The 15,496-nt window shown below is 39.8% G+C and overlaps 1 protein-coding gene across 9 annotated transcripts in view; it reads right to left on the bottom strand.

Moving 5' to 3' along the window:
* Nucleotides 1-530: 530 nt before the first annotated feature.
* nalcn (sodium leak channel, non-selective) overlaps nucleotides 531-15,496 on the bottom strand; it is a 77,695-nt gene continuing 62,729 nt past the window's right edge. For 8 of the 9 annotated variants that reach the window (XM_032529674.1, XM_032529673.1, XM_032529679.1 and 5 more), the window contains 29 exons: nucleotides 15,232-15,368; nucleotides 14,824-14,965; nucleotides 14,541-14,614; nucleotides 13,164-13,265; nucleotides 12,995-13,064; nucleotides 11,898-11,989; nucleotides 11,635-11,757; nucleotides 11,259-11,315; nucleotides 10,612-10,732; nucleotides 10,389-10,520; nucleotides 9,855-10,022; nucleotides 8,773-8,877; nucleotides 8,113-8,219; nucleotides 7,898-8,018; nucleotides 7,706-7,804; nucleotides 7,390-7,483; nucleotides 6,020-6,126; nucleotides 5,765-5,839; nucleotides 5,550-5,669; nucleotides 5,372-5,440; nucleotides 5,096-5,244; nucleotides 4,848-4,941; nucleotides 4,231-4,363; nucleotides 2,856-2,971; nucleotides 2,149-2,306; nucleotides 1,475-1,625; nucleotides 1,224-1,373; nucleotides 966-1,083; nucleotides 531-772 (listed from right to left, as the gene is read on the bottom strand). In XM_032529674.1, coding sequence (XP_032385565.1) covers nucleotides 630-772; nucleotides 966-1,083; nucleotides 1,224-1,373; nucleotides 1,475-1,625; nucleotides 2,149-2,306; nucleotides 2,856-2,971; nucleotides 4,231-4,363; nucleotides 4,848-4,941; nucleotides 5,096-5,244; nucleotides 5,372-5,440; nucleotides 5,550-5,669; nucleotides 5,765-5,839; nucleotides 6,020-6,126; nucleotides 7,390-7,483; nucleotides 7,706-7,804; nucleotides 7,898-8,018; nucleotides 8,113-8,219; nucleotides 8,773-8,877; nucleotides 9,855-10,022; nucleotides 10,389-10,520; nucleotides 10,612-10,732; nucleotides 11,259-11,315; nucleotides 11,635-11,757; nucleotides 11,898-11,989; nucleotides 12,995-13,064; nucleotides 13,164-13,265; nucleotides 14,541-14,614; nucleotides 14,824-14,965; nucleotides 15,232-15,368 — 3,327 coding nt within the window. In that variant the 3' untranslated portion in view covers nucleotides 531-629. The remainder of the gene's footprint in view (nucleotides 773-965; nucleotides 1,084-1,223; nucleotides 1,374-1,474; nucleotides 1,626-2,148; nucleotides 2,307-2,855; nucleotides 2,972-4,230; nucleotides 4,364-4,847; nucleotides 4,942-5,095; nucleotides 5,245-5,371; nucleotides 5,441-5,549; nucleotides 5,670-5,764; nucleotides 5,840-6,019; nucleotides 6,127-7,389; nucleotides 7,484-7,705; nucleotides 7,805-7,897; nucleotides 8,019-8,112; nucleotides 8,220-8,772; nucleotides 8,878-9,854; nucleotides 10,023-10,388; nucleotides 10,521-10,611; nucleotides 10,733-11,258; nucleotides 11,316-11,634; nucleotides 11,758-11,897; nucleotides 11,990-12,994; nucleotides 13,065-13,163; nucleotides 13,266-14,540; nucleotides 14,615-14,823; nucleotides 14,966-15,231; nucleotides 15,369-15,496) is intronic. The other variant, XM_032529678.1, reaches the window with a different exon arrangement.

Below are 15,496 nucleotides of genomic sequence, written 5' to 3'. Positions count from 1 at the left end.
CTGTATGTGTGTAACAAGCAGTGTGCGTGCGCTGTGCATAAGCCTAGGCGCATTTTACTACTGCATTGTTAAAATTAAATGAAACGCTGCGCTATTGTCTTTAGATCAGGTTTTAATGGTCAATGGCGCGATCACTTCCTAATGCCGCAAGATAGCAATACGCCAATAATTTACCTGAACACACCTCCCTGTGAGACCAGCACACCCATGGGCACAGAGATAGGCGCAGGTGCATTTGCTATTTAAAAAATGTGGGCGCGGGACGGAAAATTAACAACTGTGTCTGTCTTAAAATAGCAAAGACACTTGCGCCGGGTGCAAGATAGGGCCCATTATGTGCTTGCATAGAAAAACTCAGCAATCGTAATGAGTGGAAATCACAAAGGAAAAGTAATACCTATCACAAAGGTTTGAAATTGTGACTGCATGTCAAAATGGCTGCTCAACAACAGTATCATCGGTAACCTGCACACACAGTCTGCAATACTTTCAGAAAAGTTCTGAACCTGGATAAAAAGAGCAATGTTTTCATTGATTAGGGGAGAGCAAGTTGAAACAACTAGAGTCAGACAGCAACCTTCCCAGCTCATCGGTGAAAAACAATTTCAAGATGTGCAGCGCCTCATTCTCTAAATGTCGATGAGGTCGTCGCCGCTCTCGTCACTCTCCACAGTCAGCTGACGGGTCCACCACTTCTTCACCTCTGACCCAGAAGAAGCCTCATCGTTGACAGGGTTTATCTTACACACTATTGACTTGACACTTGTGCGACCTGAAACAACAAACACAAAGAACAGAGGATTCACTGCCGGATTCTTGTCATGTAAAACTATATTACTTTATATTTATTTTTAAAATTCCACATCCTCTTGTAAATAAGTAAATAAGAGTTTTTAATTGACTCTCTACAGAACTGTGCCACTTGCAATTGACTTGCAATGTATACAGAGCTGTACTGTACACACCTGCAGGCAGCCGCCACTGTCCCAGCTTCCTCTGTGGTCTCCCCAGGTCTGAAGAGTCCTGTCTGTAGCCTCCTCTGTCTGACAATGTAGGGCTGAGTAGCTGCTGGAGACCACTCATCTAAACAAAGAGGGGATATGCTTTGTTTTACTACTGCAAGTGCACACCCGCAGTTTATATGATGTGCTTGCTATATATCAAGCTGTGAGCATGCGTGAGTGTGTACTGTACACAGTGTTACTATGAATGTAGGGCTTTACCTCAGGCTGCGAAGGGTTGTCTGGGTTGTTAGCATTGTGGTCTTCACTTGGCAAGGTGGTTTCTATGCTGGGGGGGTTAAGGAAGCGGCTCAACTCCTGCTGCTGGCTCTCTCTCAGGCTGTGGATGATGCTACACGACTGCTGCTGCTTCTGAAAGGGCGCATCGACATAATGTGGTCAGTGCAAAAGTACCCTGGGAATGAGTCTGTTTTTATAAGGCATGTTTGTGTGTTTTCTGTTAAGACACTAACCGCCCGGATGCGTTTGAGGCATTTCTTTAGCCACATGCGTATGGTCTGTTTGGCAACCTCTTCTTCAATGGTGTACTCCAACTGTTCCCTGGCCAATAGCTCCTCCAGCTGGAGAGACTTTCTAATGTCCACTGAGCGGTATGACAGCATGCTGTTTGACACACACACCACACACACACACACACACACACACACACACACACACAGACACACACGCACACACAACAGAGGGACATATTTAGTGGAATATAATTGTGTTTGGTAAAACTAAAAATCAGTAGGGCTTTAAAGCAAAAATACTACTCACACATGTAAAGCTGTACTGTACAAGTCAACATTGAACAGAAGAAGTTTTAACCCATCAAGACCTAACTGAAGTTTTAAAGATTTCTAAACCCTGAAATGTTAACTTGCAGAGTGAGTCAAGTTGTTCAAGCCATTCAGTCCCAATTTGTCTTTAGAAGCAGGTTTTGTTACCTGCTGTTCCGGAGTCCCTCGAACCAGAATTTCAATTGAACAAAACTTTTTTTTGTTGCAGCACCACTTAGATTTGGACTGATAAAGTGGAGTTTTAACATGCTAAGGTCACTTCAGCTCAGTATTGATGTTACATTGTGTTATCCTAATGGGTCTCCCTTAAATACTTATACACCATATCTGTGTTCCATGGTCACCTGAGCACATCATGGAAGGTCACATCCCCTCCACTGTGCAGTCGCTCCATCTCATAGCACATGTGTTTAAACAGCAACTTGTCTTTGTCCAGGTCCACCTCCAGCCTGCCTCGGAGGAGACGAAGCAGGAACTTCACCCTGGATGTAGGGATCACACCCTGAGGAAACAGTCACAGAAGTCATGTTGCTAGTCTATGATGCTGAGACTTGAAGTTCTTGTATCTAGCTTTTAAGCCTGAGAGTAAAAGACACTTAATGACCCTTTTTTTGATTTTTTGGGGGTGGTTGGGTGTGAGTGAGGAGTCAGTGGGATGTCAGACAACAGTTACAGCTAGTGACTGGCAAATGAAAATAAAGTTGGGGTGGGACCAAAAATATATATGGAAGGGCTACTTCTCACATTTACATTGTTCTGTATGTTTTAATGCATGTGCATGCCTGCGCAAATGATTGAAAATGAAAGCCTACAGTACATCTGGATGTCATAATGAACAAATGGGGGGGGTCTACATTTTTGATCCAGCAAAGGCTGTTCTAATTACTTTTACTTCTGTTACTCACAGCTATACATCACTCCCTTCAGCCCTCCTCATTAGCTCTTATCCTGCTTTTAGCTTCTCTATATCATCCTTTGCTCATAGCCAAATAATCATCACCCTCTCCCCTCTGCTGTGTCCTCATCCTCTCTCCTATTGCTAATGTCTCACCTCCCGTTTGTCATCCACCATGTTCCAAATGATTTGGAAGTGCCTCAGGTCATTATAGCTCAGCAGTTGGTCCTCCTCAGTGGAGTAGAACAGGGAGAAGTTCTCCACGATGATGGCTGCAGCAATAGCAAGATATATCAATACTCACAGACGCAAATATTCCATGATAGCAATATCCATGTAGTTTTCAGTTAAAGATGCATCACTTGTGTTTGTCTAACAATGAATGCAAGTTATTCTTCTGCCCCTAAAGTATCCTTAAAATATCTATTTTTTATGCTGCTATGAGTCAACAGCCCAGGCTTTTGGAAAACTCAATTAAATATATCACAATAATGCGTTGATTGAAACCCAGACTCTTATAATACAAGCCAAGTTATTCTCACAACACAAGGTCAAGCGAGAAGATATATACGACGATCACTCTTGCTCTTCTTGCTCTTTTTTATGCATTACTTCTTGTGTGTGTGATTATAAGGGTATTTTCTTTTTCCAAGAAATCAATTATTTAATGTGGGCAAAAAAAAGGAACACCTTTTAGCTAGAAGCCAGCATTGATGACGGCTTCTAGCCGAGATGTGTTCATTTTTTTGCTCACATTACATAAGATGATTACTTATCTGTGAATGCCAGAGTTTTTGTTTTCTTCAATCTCAGTCACTGCCGGGCACTCAATACACAGATATGGAGCTCTGTGGCTACTTTTCATTTTTCTTTTCTTTATCTTTTTTTATAAAGTGTTCTTTGCAATAGATCAGTGGTGGTGCTTATATCACAATTAGTATATCTGGTTTACCTGGGGTCTCTTTTCAGACAAGAATACAAACATATGAAAGTGAATGACATAGATACAGCAGAGAATACACAATGTAGATTCACACTGTGGAACATTTAAAAAGATGTAGAGAGATGGGTTGGTTCCATCTTAAAACTAGTGCTAATTTTGATTCTGCTCATTCCGTTCAGTGTAACCATTTTCCTTTTTTCTGCTGTGTCATTTTGTCTCTCTCTCTCTACTTATATGGTGGCCTCTGACTTAAAACTGAAATAATGCATAAATGGGGTTTATCATTGTGCTGATAATAATCTGTAAAAACTTACCAAACTCTTCTCTGGAAAAACTCTTTTTGTGTCTTTAAAGAGATAATGAACCCAAGCTTAATTGTGCTTTATTAGCTCTGCTGTCTTGAGTTACATAAAGCAGCATGAAAAAGAGCCCTTGCCAAACCACACGTTTGTCATTCTTTTGAATGACTTGTATCCATGCAGTGGATCAACAGTTTTTTCCTCAAACTAAAAGGGGAGTTCCCATTATGTGGCTGTGTGTGTGTTTCCACAAGGTTAAATCAATACAAGTGTACCTACACACACTGACCTACGAGTAGGTTGAGCATGATGTAAGCTATAATGACATAAAAAGAGCAGAAGTAGATAAGTGCTCCAGCATAGTTGCCACAGTCGGTCTCCCAGTAGCGATATTTATCTGGGGTGCAGAATGGGGCCTGCACCTGGGAACAGAAAAAAAAAAATTACATTATATATACATTATGTATACACACACACACACACATACATTTATATATATATATATATATATATATATATATATATATATATGTATAGAATCATACCAAAAGTTCCATGAAATGTTACAGTAAAGGGTCGGTTCAACCAAATTACAAAAAAAACAACCAAAAAACAACTTATTTACAGAGTGATATTGCAAATAGCTATGTCAGCAGTTTTTTGGGGCTATTTCTTTGATAAAAAGTGGTTCTAGTGAAAACTGCTGACAGTGAAGTCTGTGGAGTATCCACAGTTACAACAACTGTGAGTAACCAGAGTGAGTAACTATAATGAATTTGCTTTCATTGTATAGCGGCAGTAAATTGAGGTGAAGCAACACTTGCAAAACATAATATAATGTATTAGGAATATATGTTATGTTCCTTTGTCTATGGGGATGTGTGATGGATCTGCAGCCCATCTTACCATGCAGTCATGCATGATTTTATTCCAATCCTCCCCTGTGACAATACGGAAGAGAACGGTGATAGCCTTGCCTGCTGTGGAGAAGTTGGCATGCCTGTGAATTGAAGAGACAGAAAAAATCAGACAACTCTATGAAGATGTTTTTTTTTACTGTATCTACTGCATGTGGCCTGCAGTGCTCAACAGCGGGAACAGCCGCATAATGAAAGACGTGTGTCTGGTCAATAAGCATAGGATCTAATCCTTACCGGTTGATGTTCTCTCCGTATTTGACAGTTCCAAAGAGAACAACGCCAGCAAATGCGTAGCAGAGGAGAAGGAGGAACATGCCCACAATGATGAAGAAGCTCTTGTACATGCTGACTACAACAGTCAACAGCAGCATCTTCAGAGTCACCTTTATCATCACAGACAAACCCACACATTTCCAAGGATATATTGTTGTTAGAATAAATTATTATATTAATAAATAATTTTGTTTTGGCAAAACGCACTGAATTGAGTATGTTCTTGCATATACTTACATGCTTCCCACATATTGTAAAGAATCTGAAGACAATCACACATGTGCCCATCATGTAGGTATATGCATTCTAGAGGGGAAAATAATATAGTTATTTGTGTTGTATCTGCTAAAATACTTACATTGACTTAATCAGAACTCCTAAACTTTTCCCTTAATGTGAAAGTAATTTGCCTAACCAGTAAGGAAAAGTGCAGGACTATCCAGATGACACCCAATGATGTGACCAGCAGGTCATAGCGATTCCTTCTGCTTTGCCAGTAACCCGCTGGAGACATGGCAATCAGCTTCATGGTCACCTGGGTAACAACACCAACAAGGAACATCAGACAATACCCAGAAGAGAAAATCTAAATAAAAATTGATGAATGAGGAGATAGGAAAAAAGGCTCACCTCCAGTACAAATATGAAGGTGAAGACTACTGACATGGTGGCAAGAGGAAATGTTGCTTGATATCCTACGTCCCACTGGAGAAGAGCAGGTTCGTACACATGTCAATATGTCAGTTCATATTATATTTAATTAGCACATTGGAATTAATATCCTAATTGTACTAGACATGCAAAATAAATAAAGAAATAAGTAAAAATAAAAAATTAAACAAATAAACAAGAAATGACATGATGCCTTGTGACACAAGGCTTTACCTTGACTGAGAGCAGCACCGACTGTGCTAGAACCAGCACAGCAATGCCCCGTTTGAAGAAGGGATGTTGAGTAATGTCATACATCTTAGCTCGGAAACCCCCGTTTTCTGTCAGGCATATAGAAGACCAGAGATGTTCACTGTTATAACAACATTTCTCTGTGGAAGTTTATATCAACATATTCATACAGTCTGGGTAGGAGTCACTGTAAAAGTCAGTGATCAAATTTGAGTGTCTGAACTGTAACAGTGGTCTTTCATAAGTCAGCTGATGCTTGAATGTATGGTAGTGTCCCTTACTATCCTGCAGATGGCACTCATGGACTGCTTGGGTGTTCCTTTAACACTAAATTGTGCTGCAGATTTCACACACATTTAGGTATGTGGATGCATTTGTGTCAAGAAAAGGTAACAAACCCACACTACCTGTGGAAATGTGTCTTAGAGTTTTTAGATTGAACAGGAAAGTTACAGTTACATCCCTGGATGGATCTATATTTCATCTCCTAAAACAAAATTTTAACTTGAGCTGGAGATGTAGTCTTCTCTAAGGTCCATTAGGAAACTGAAGTGGTTTAAAAATGTGATGAGAGGAGCTAATGTGATGGCTTTAACTGAAGCCCATCCCAACTTTGCCTACTAATACTATTGTCTAACACTGACACCAGACCCGCCTCCACAGCACAGCGAAAGAGGGTCGTGCGAGTCCACACAGCATTTGCTTTGAGTAGGGATGTGGGTAAAGGCCAGCTCAGTTCTGTAATGATCTGCCACTAGTGAGTGAGTGGAGCCAGTGCAGAGCGCCTTTGGATGTGGATCAAAGTCAGGTTAATACTGCTGATGTCAGCAGAACTGCTGTCTCAAACTGAAGTCATTGATTTTCTGTTAGTTCTTTGCCTCAACTGTACCAACAGACGATTTCCCATACTGCCTCTGAGGCACACTATTCTCATGACTCTAATCACTGGAGGAAAAGCAATACTGTAAATGTTAGGTATCCCCATGTTGAAATGTGATCAATAGCTAACTAACCTAAACAGTAATCAGGTTAGTGCTTGTCCACAAATGTGAATTTAAAAAAAAACTGGTAGTTTACTTCCAAAGAGGTGTGAATATTGTCAGTGTCTAAACCATTTGTGTTATCTGTCTTCCTATTCAGCTTTTTCCCTAGTGCTGCTAGTCATCATTTGAGTGTCATGACGAATCCACTGAGGCATCAATCCTTAATGGAAAACAAGGATTATTAAATATGGATTAATCATGCTGGTGCTACATCAACATGATGCTTAATACTGTACTGTATCCCTGCTTTGTATTACAGAATTATTTTCAAACCATTTGGTGTATGTGTTTTATTTTTTGTGTGAGCACCTGGGCGAGGGGGCAGGTGGAGAGGCTGGGCTATTTTCAGTCGACTCTTTAGATCCTCCCATCTCCTCTGGTCCACTGTTAGGAGAGCAGTGCCCTGGTGGTGGGAGACACAAACAGATTTAAATCCTGGAGGTAGTGTTTTCAATAACTTGGTGGTATTAAACGAATACCATGAAACTGCAGCATCACCAGTTTGAATTTTGGCCGTTCCTTTCTGCCTCTTTAGTCTCTTTACTGCCACATACCTGTATATGTAAACCCCCCCCAAAAATAATCTAAAAAAGCAGAGAGCTGTATCTTTATGTGTGGCTCTTACCTTGTTCTCGTTGAAGTTTGCAATAACAACGCCAACAAACAGGGTGAGTCCAATCATGCACCCCAGAAATACAAAGACATGGATGTAGATGCCATGGATCTGCAGGCATAGAGGTATTTAAACTGTCACATTGTTCTTATAATGTAGAAGTCAGAAGTGAAAAAAACTTTAATGGAACACTTTATTCAGTACCGGTCCTACGCGGTGTATAATGACATCTCGGACCTCCACCCAGCCTTTGAGGGACAACACTTCAAACAAAGCCAACATGGCATTTCCCACATTGTCAAAGTTAAAATTACGAGGGTTGGCCCTGAGGAAGGACAGAATAGATACATCAATCATTGACTGAAGCTAAATCAATCCTAAATCAAGCAGTGATGAAAAACAACAGCAAGCAGCTATACCAGACTCTTGGTACCCAGAAACCAGGCTTCTTCTCTCCAGCCTTCAGTTTCAAGTTGAGGTTCTTGGAAACGCTGACATTTATTCGGAAAATACCGTGACAGTCGTCCTATAACCAACAAAGCAGTTTACAGAAAAACACAGAATGAAGCAACCATTAGAACGGCAAGTAAAACAGAACATGAAAGTTGCTTAAAATAAATGAACTCAGAATATGACAATAATGCTGTAATTATTTTTTTATAATACATATGTGGTTTAAATAAGAACCCTTTATCTTAAAGAATTAAAAACTCATAAAAATTCTTGAAGACAATATGTTTCTCCTCATTTATATGCAAGTTAATGGATAATATTAATGCATAATAATCATCAGCACATCCCCAGTATTTGGTGAGTACAAAAGATATAGATATTATTAGGAACCATCGCTATAATTACAAATATTTGACCTGTGAAGAACTGTTTAAGCATTGTACTGTTTTCTATATAATAAATGATCTGCTATGGCACAAGCTAAAAGAAGTACAATAACTGGAAAAACTTCTGGATTATTGATTTGACTGAGAAAACCCCTTGTACTTATTCAGCTTGTTGTTCACTACAGGGAGTGTGAAATGGGAGGGGGTGGTTTAGAAAGGAGATTATGTTTCTTACAGTACCCGTTTAATGATATGGGGGTCGTTGCACTTGGCAAGCTTTCCGGCAAACAGTTGAACTCCGAAGCTTGCGAACACAAGCATTAAAGTGAGGAGCAGAATGGAAACCTGCAGAAGAATCAATCAAGAGTTTAAGGCAGACAGGTTGACATAATCTAAAACATTGAGATTAGAGATCAAACTAAGGATTTTAGACAGCTGTGGATGTAGAGACCTCAGCTATGAAACTCCAAGTCAGAACCAGAAAGAATCTGTAACTGTTACAAGCTTATGATAATATAATAAAATCCTTGGTAGGCAAAGCAAAAGGTAAGCAAAGATATGAGAAATGGCCGGCAAGTAATAAAAATCCAATAAAGATGAATGAAATGCGGGCATCCAGATAGCGCAGTGGTCTGTGCGGATGCCCATGTACAGAGGCTTGCTCCTCGACGCGGCGGGCCCGGGTTCAAATCCGGCCTGTGGCCCCTTTGCCGCATGTCGCTCCCCCCTCTCTCTCTCCCCCTTTCACACATACTTACATCTGTCCTGTCCAAATAAAGGGAATAAAACCCCCAAAAATATAACTTTAAAAAAAAAAAAAAAGATGAATGAAATGCTTTAGTGTACACATCCTTATACATATGTATATATGTATATACATTGTATACATGTATATATACTGTATACATGTATATATATATATATATAAAATATATATATTTTTTATTTTTTTTTATTTTTTTAATGTTATTTGCATGTTTTAAGCTATGTACTACTATGTTTTTGCACACATCTCAAAGCTTTTTCATGACCATTTTTACAGTTTAAGTGTTGCTTATTAAGTTTTATGTTATAAAAGTCAAAGTCTGTGAAAAAAAAACTGCCAGATTGGGAAAAGCAATAGAGACTAACATTAACTGTATTTCGTATTTCTGTAATATAAAACCTCTCTTTCTTCTATGTGTAATGTATAGTGTAGTTTCACCTCAATATCTGATATAAAAAAATAACTTAATATTAAACTAAAAAAGCTAGTAGATTTGGAGAAGAGTTGCACTTCTCTACCGCACTCATACAGAAATTTTACATGGCTAACCACTAACCAGGAAAATCTCCTTGAATCCTTTGAGAACCTCCCGTACCACCTTCCTCATCTGGGGCACCAGCTTGAAGATCCTGAGCGGACGCAGGCAACGCAGCATCATCAGCAGCTGAGCCCCAGACTCAGGAGGGACGTCAGGAGGCAGCCAGCACAGGAATATCAGACTAACCTACAGTGGAGTCCCACAACAATGACAGCGATGAACGGTTAGGGGAAGGTAAGCATCCTTACATGTTTTTGTTGCATGTTTTACAGTTGCAATGCGTCCATGTCACAGGTTAATCATTTCATCTACAATACGTCAACAAACTTGTAACTGTCCCATTCCCTTATTGCAACCAACACAGACATGTTGAAATTAGTTATTTCACAATGACAATCAAATGTGAAGTAATGTCAGTGAGGCCACCAAACTGAATTAAGTTATTCATAGTTATTAGCTACTATTTAAATTGGACAAATGACACAATAGTGGTCTACCCTCAAATACATTTCCCAGTGTGATTCAACCCTTCAATTGGATGAGATTTCTCACAAGATAGATGAAGATATCCATGACTCCTCCAAAGTCTCTGATGACAGCTGTGGGGGTGAAGAACAGACCGTCGGCCATGATCTTCAGGTTGAGCTCAATGCTCATAAAGATAACAAACACATACTCCCCGATCTGAAACAGAGGGCACGGGTATGACAACATTCGTCCAATCATGCAGCTGCTCGCTTGCTCATGCGGCCATTGATCCATCTACTTTTATTACCTGCAGTGTGGGGGCATGCATGACCCTGGTGAAGGGTGATTCAAACATCATCGAGATGCAGGAGCAGATGGTTACCACAATCATAACCCAGTCCAAATAGGTGACGAGGCCCAGGAGATCGCTGCAGGGACACACACATTAACATTGTTATGTTTTTGGGAATTTATGCAGAGAAATAGTATATTTGGTGTAAGTAGGTCAAGAAAGCAATTTGGTTTGCAAACCAGCACATACTCTGGGATAAATCAAGAGAAAGACGGGGCAGACAAAGAGAGAAGGAGGATATGTGAGGAGAGATATCAGAAATTGAGAGTGAATGAATCTTTGTGTGTGTGTGTGTGTGTGTTTGTGTATTTGTGAGCAGCCCTATCTGTTCTACAGAAGGACGTCAGTCACATTCCCCCGGCACCAACAGTATTTGATACAAAGGACTGTCTCCCGCTTTCATAATCAGACTCTGTGCTCGGATGAATTACGATCAGGTTGCATAACGGGTGAAATCTATTTCACAGCTCTTTATTTCACAATTTTCATTCCTTACCACATGTTTGAGAAAGGTAGGTAATACGGTGCAGAATTAATAAGTATTTCGATGTTGTAGAATGAACAGATAGAGAGTGAAGGAATCAATAAGTCATTACACTTACTACAGCTGGTGGTATTTGGTGTTCTTCACTGCTCCTGTTATGGGGTCAGTTTTGGATCTAAATATGAATTAATACAAATAAATTAAATTGTCAACATTTTGAAAGGAACAAATAAAGCCTTACGAGCCAAACTCACACAGGGGCATTCACCATTGTTGCTGATATGACCCAGATTAAACATTGTAAAAATAGGTGCAACATTGGTAAAAAGAAATCATAGACAGGTGTTAACATAAATGTTTGTGAATGTTATTGATTGTTTACTGAATTATAAATCTAATTTGTGACCATTCTGAGCCAGGATAGGCTGCCTAGAGAAACTTGAAAACAACATCTTTAACCTCTAGACCATATACAGATACAATACTGATCTTACGCATTGAAGCGAGCTCGAACAATCATCCTGCAAAAGTTCCTGAAGCGGTGCTCCCGCCCCACAATGAAGAGAGGCTTATCAAAGTAAGGATGATTTTCTCTCAATTCCTCCTCCTGGACTTTTCTACAAGCACAGAGTTTGGACAAACGCCAGTTATATTTGTATCAATGAAACAGCAAGGACTGACTGAATGTACAACTTACATTTATTTTTGGCAAAAACTTACTTTGCATGTTATATTGGGTCCCTGTCTGTGTGAATACCTTTTCATCTCTGCTTGTTCTTTCTTTTCTTGGATCATCTTAATCTCACTGTCCTCTCTCTGTGCGTTACGATAGCGTACCGTACTGGAATGCTGGGGAAAGAGAAGAGACAATGAAATTATACAATTTCTATTTTTGTATTTCTTAGATGTTTTAAGGAATACTGGTGGAATACATAAAGAAAAAAAAGCCTTTTTTGACACACAGCTATTCTGAGAACATACAGTGGTGCTCAAAAGTTTACATGCCCATGCTTAAGTTGACTAAAAAGAGGAATAAAAAAATCATGTTTTGGAAATTTATTTTAATACCTAAATTAAAAAATGAGGTAAAATCCAACCTTTAAGGACACCAATTTTCTTTGTGAATGAATAACGTATTGTAAATAAATAAATGTTCTTATTTAAAATACAGGGGTCATAAGTATACATACCCCTATGTTAAATTCCCATAGAGGCAGGCAGATTTTTATTATTAAAGGCCAGTTATTTCCTGGATTCAGGATATTATGCATCCTGATAAAGTTCCCTTGGCCTTTAGAATTAAAATAGCCCCACATCATCACATACTCTTCACCATGCTTAGAGATAGGCATGGTTTTATTTCAGTTAGACTAATACCTGGTTTGATTTGCATTGAGAGATGATTTATAGAAAGTATCCCATGCCTATCTCTAAGCATGGTGAAGAGTATGTGATGATGTGGGGCTATTTTAATTCTAAAGGCCAAGGGAACTTTATCAGGATGCATAATATCCTGAATCCAGGAAATAACTGGCCTTTAATAATAAAAATCTGCCTGCCTCTATGGGAATTTAACATAGGGGTATGTATACTTATGACTCCTGTATTTTAAATAAGAACATTTATTTATTTACAATACGTTATTCATTCACAAAGAAAATTGGTGTCCTTAAAGGTTGGATTTTACCTCATTTTTTAATTTAGGTATTAAAATAAATTTCCAAAACATGATTTTTTTATTCCTCTTTTTAGTCAACTTAAGCATGTGCATGTAAACTTTTGAGCACCACTGTACAAGCAAACAGTACAATATGTCAGACCTATGTCAGTATTTGTGTGTGTCTGAGTGCTCACATCCTGGGTAAGTGTCTCCAGTGACTTCCCTCTGCTGATCCTCTGACTTGTGGAACCATGTCTCAGAGATCTGCAGATAGAAACAGTAGACAGACATTACATAGTACTGATCAGCTATGGTAAGATTGCACTTGTTTGCATTTCTGTATGTGAGTATGTGTGGTCAGACCTGCGCTCCTGCCGTATGTGATGCTGGACACTGAGTATGGAGCGTTCTTTGGCTGGCTGGCCTTCAAAGGATCCACTTAGCATACGCTGTGTGGTACAAGCCCTGTGAAACACAAACACAAACATGTTTTTTCTCTACTCATGATCAATATAATGAAAACAGCGTGAGGTCACCAGCTGGCAACCACAACACAGCTGGATCAGGTCCATCTTCCTGCCTAACAGGCTATCTTCGACCTTCGTCATTCTGGACACATAAGAGTGAAGATCCGGAATAGGTTCCAATCATTCCATTAGTCAGCGAGTGTGCGTGCCAGTGTGCGTGCATACATGCGTGGGTGCGTGCATGTGTGTGTGTGTGTGTGTGTGTGTGTGTGTGTGTGTGTGTGTGGGGCTAACAGCAGAGTCATGTACCAGAACAGAGCTAATGACAGTGAGCACTGGCAGTGTGTGTACTTTAATCATTTACAGAGACTTTAAGCAATAACTTCCTTATTGGCAGTAACTATGAATGAGTGCCTGTGTATGCTGGACTGCGTGTGTGTTTGCATTTGCTGGTGTGACTGTGGGCCTAATTGTGTGTTTGTGTGGAAGATGGCAGGCCAGACAGAACGTGTTATGACTACTGATTTGCTGTCTATCTTTCAGAGTTACTGAATAATGGAGGGGGGCGGGGGTGGGGGGCCCAGATTGGACACGGTACAGGCGAGCTAATCTTCACTTAGTGCCAACACTGCCATGCTCAACAGCAAATTATCCATTTACTTCATTGCGACAGTAAATGAGTCTGGAGTGGGTCTGTGTGTGTCTTTTCGTGTGTGAGACAGAGCGAGAAGCATTAACACTGCCAGAGAGTGCTGTTAGAGCAGACCTTCATCTAATATTCACGCACATTTTTATTTTCACCCACACAAAGAATGAATTTCATGACTTTGGATGGTGCATACTAAAAACATCTTGCTGGGGGTCTCTAAGGACCGTGTGTCAATACAAAATCAAGCTCATGATTAATGACAAAAGACCACAATAATTGATAGTCAAAAGCGGGGAGCTGTTTGCAGGTTAAAAGATGTCTACACATGTGGAATAAATTTGAGGGATTTTGGTTGAAAAGTGAAACTTTTAAAAGACATCTGGGTTACATATAACCATTTTGTCAGCAGCATTTTAGCAGCAATGCCTTTTCCTGCTCAACAATGAAAGATGGAGCTGGAAAAGTAATTTAAGTGCTGCTTTAATACACAGTGAAACACAGCCAAAAAGGTGTTGTTAAAAAACAATAAAATTCAACCATATTGAGCTAAATTATAACCAAGATGTGCATTGATCTTCAAATTCCCCAAACCATGCTTATTAGGGAGGTGTAGATGTGTCTTACCTCAGTATTTTATTGATAGTAGTTTCTTTTTCCAGGAGGTTACGAGCTCGGATACTAAATATTGACCTGCGAAGCTAAATCCACCAGAGTGAAAGTCAGTTAGCTCCAAAAACACCGCATACACACAACAGTGAACATTAGGTACAATTGGCTATTGCAAAAATCCTTCTAATTGCAACGGTTTATCTTCTGTGTAAACTGTCTATAGCCATGTAAATGGAGTTAGCACTTTCTTATCCACTTTCTCTGTGTTGTTAGTAAGAGAACAAGTGAGTGAAAGTACCTTTTGGTCAATATACTTGTTGTCTTCAATGGCTGAGCGTTTGGAGTGGTCACAGGATGAGGATGATGCAGAGGGGAGACGCCGGAACAAACAACTGGTGTCCTGCTGCTGACGATCAATGAACTGCTTCATAAAACTCTCCCTAGAGTACATGACAAACATCACATACACAAACATGATGAATTGTATGCATGGATTTAAAAACTCCATGTGCTTAAAGATAGAAAAAACAATCACGCCAAACTATCTCGATAGTTGGAAGTTCTTGCAATAGCAGACCAGTAGACTGGCTGCAGGGGGGGGGATTTCTTTAGTTCTTACCAGCAAAACAGACATTTAGGTCTATATACAAAAAAATATAAGCTCTTAGAATTGACTTGGAGTGTCTCTCTGGCTGTGATTGTGTACCTGATCCTGGGCACGGTGAAATCAGATGGGAGCTTGGAGATTTTCACCATTTGAGGTCTGTTGGGGAACTTCTCAAAGATCCTGAGTCGTAGAGGAAGTTTCTCTTTGGTATCAGCATTGGCTTCGCTTTGCTTGAGCTAAATTAAGGGGGTAAGAGAACCAATTCAGGCACAGAGCAGCAGATCAGGACAAGATACAGAAAAAGGGGAAAGTCAGCCACTTGATGGGAATGAAGAAGAGAGACCTTAAAATAAGATACAAAGGA

The sequence above is a fragment of the Etheostoma spectabile genome, chromosome 11 (assembly GCF_008692095.1).
Source record: "Etheostoma spectabile isolate EspeVRDwgs_2016 chromosome 11, UIUC_Espe_1.0, whole genome shotgun sequence".
Classification (NCBI taxonomy): Eukaryota; Metazoa; Chordata; class Actinopteri; order Perciformes; family Percidae; genus Etheostoma; species Etheostoma spectabile.
This window is presented reverse-complemented; position numbering and strand designations above follow the sequence as displayed.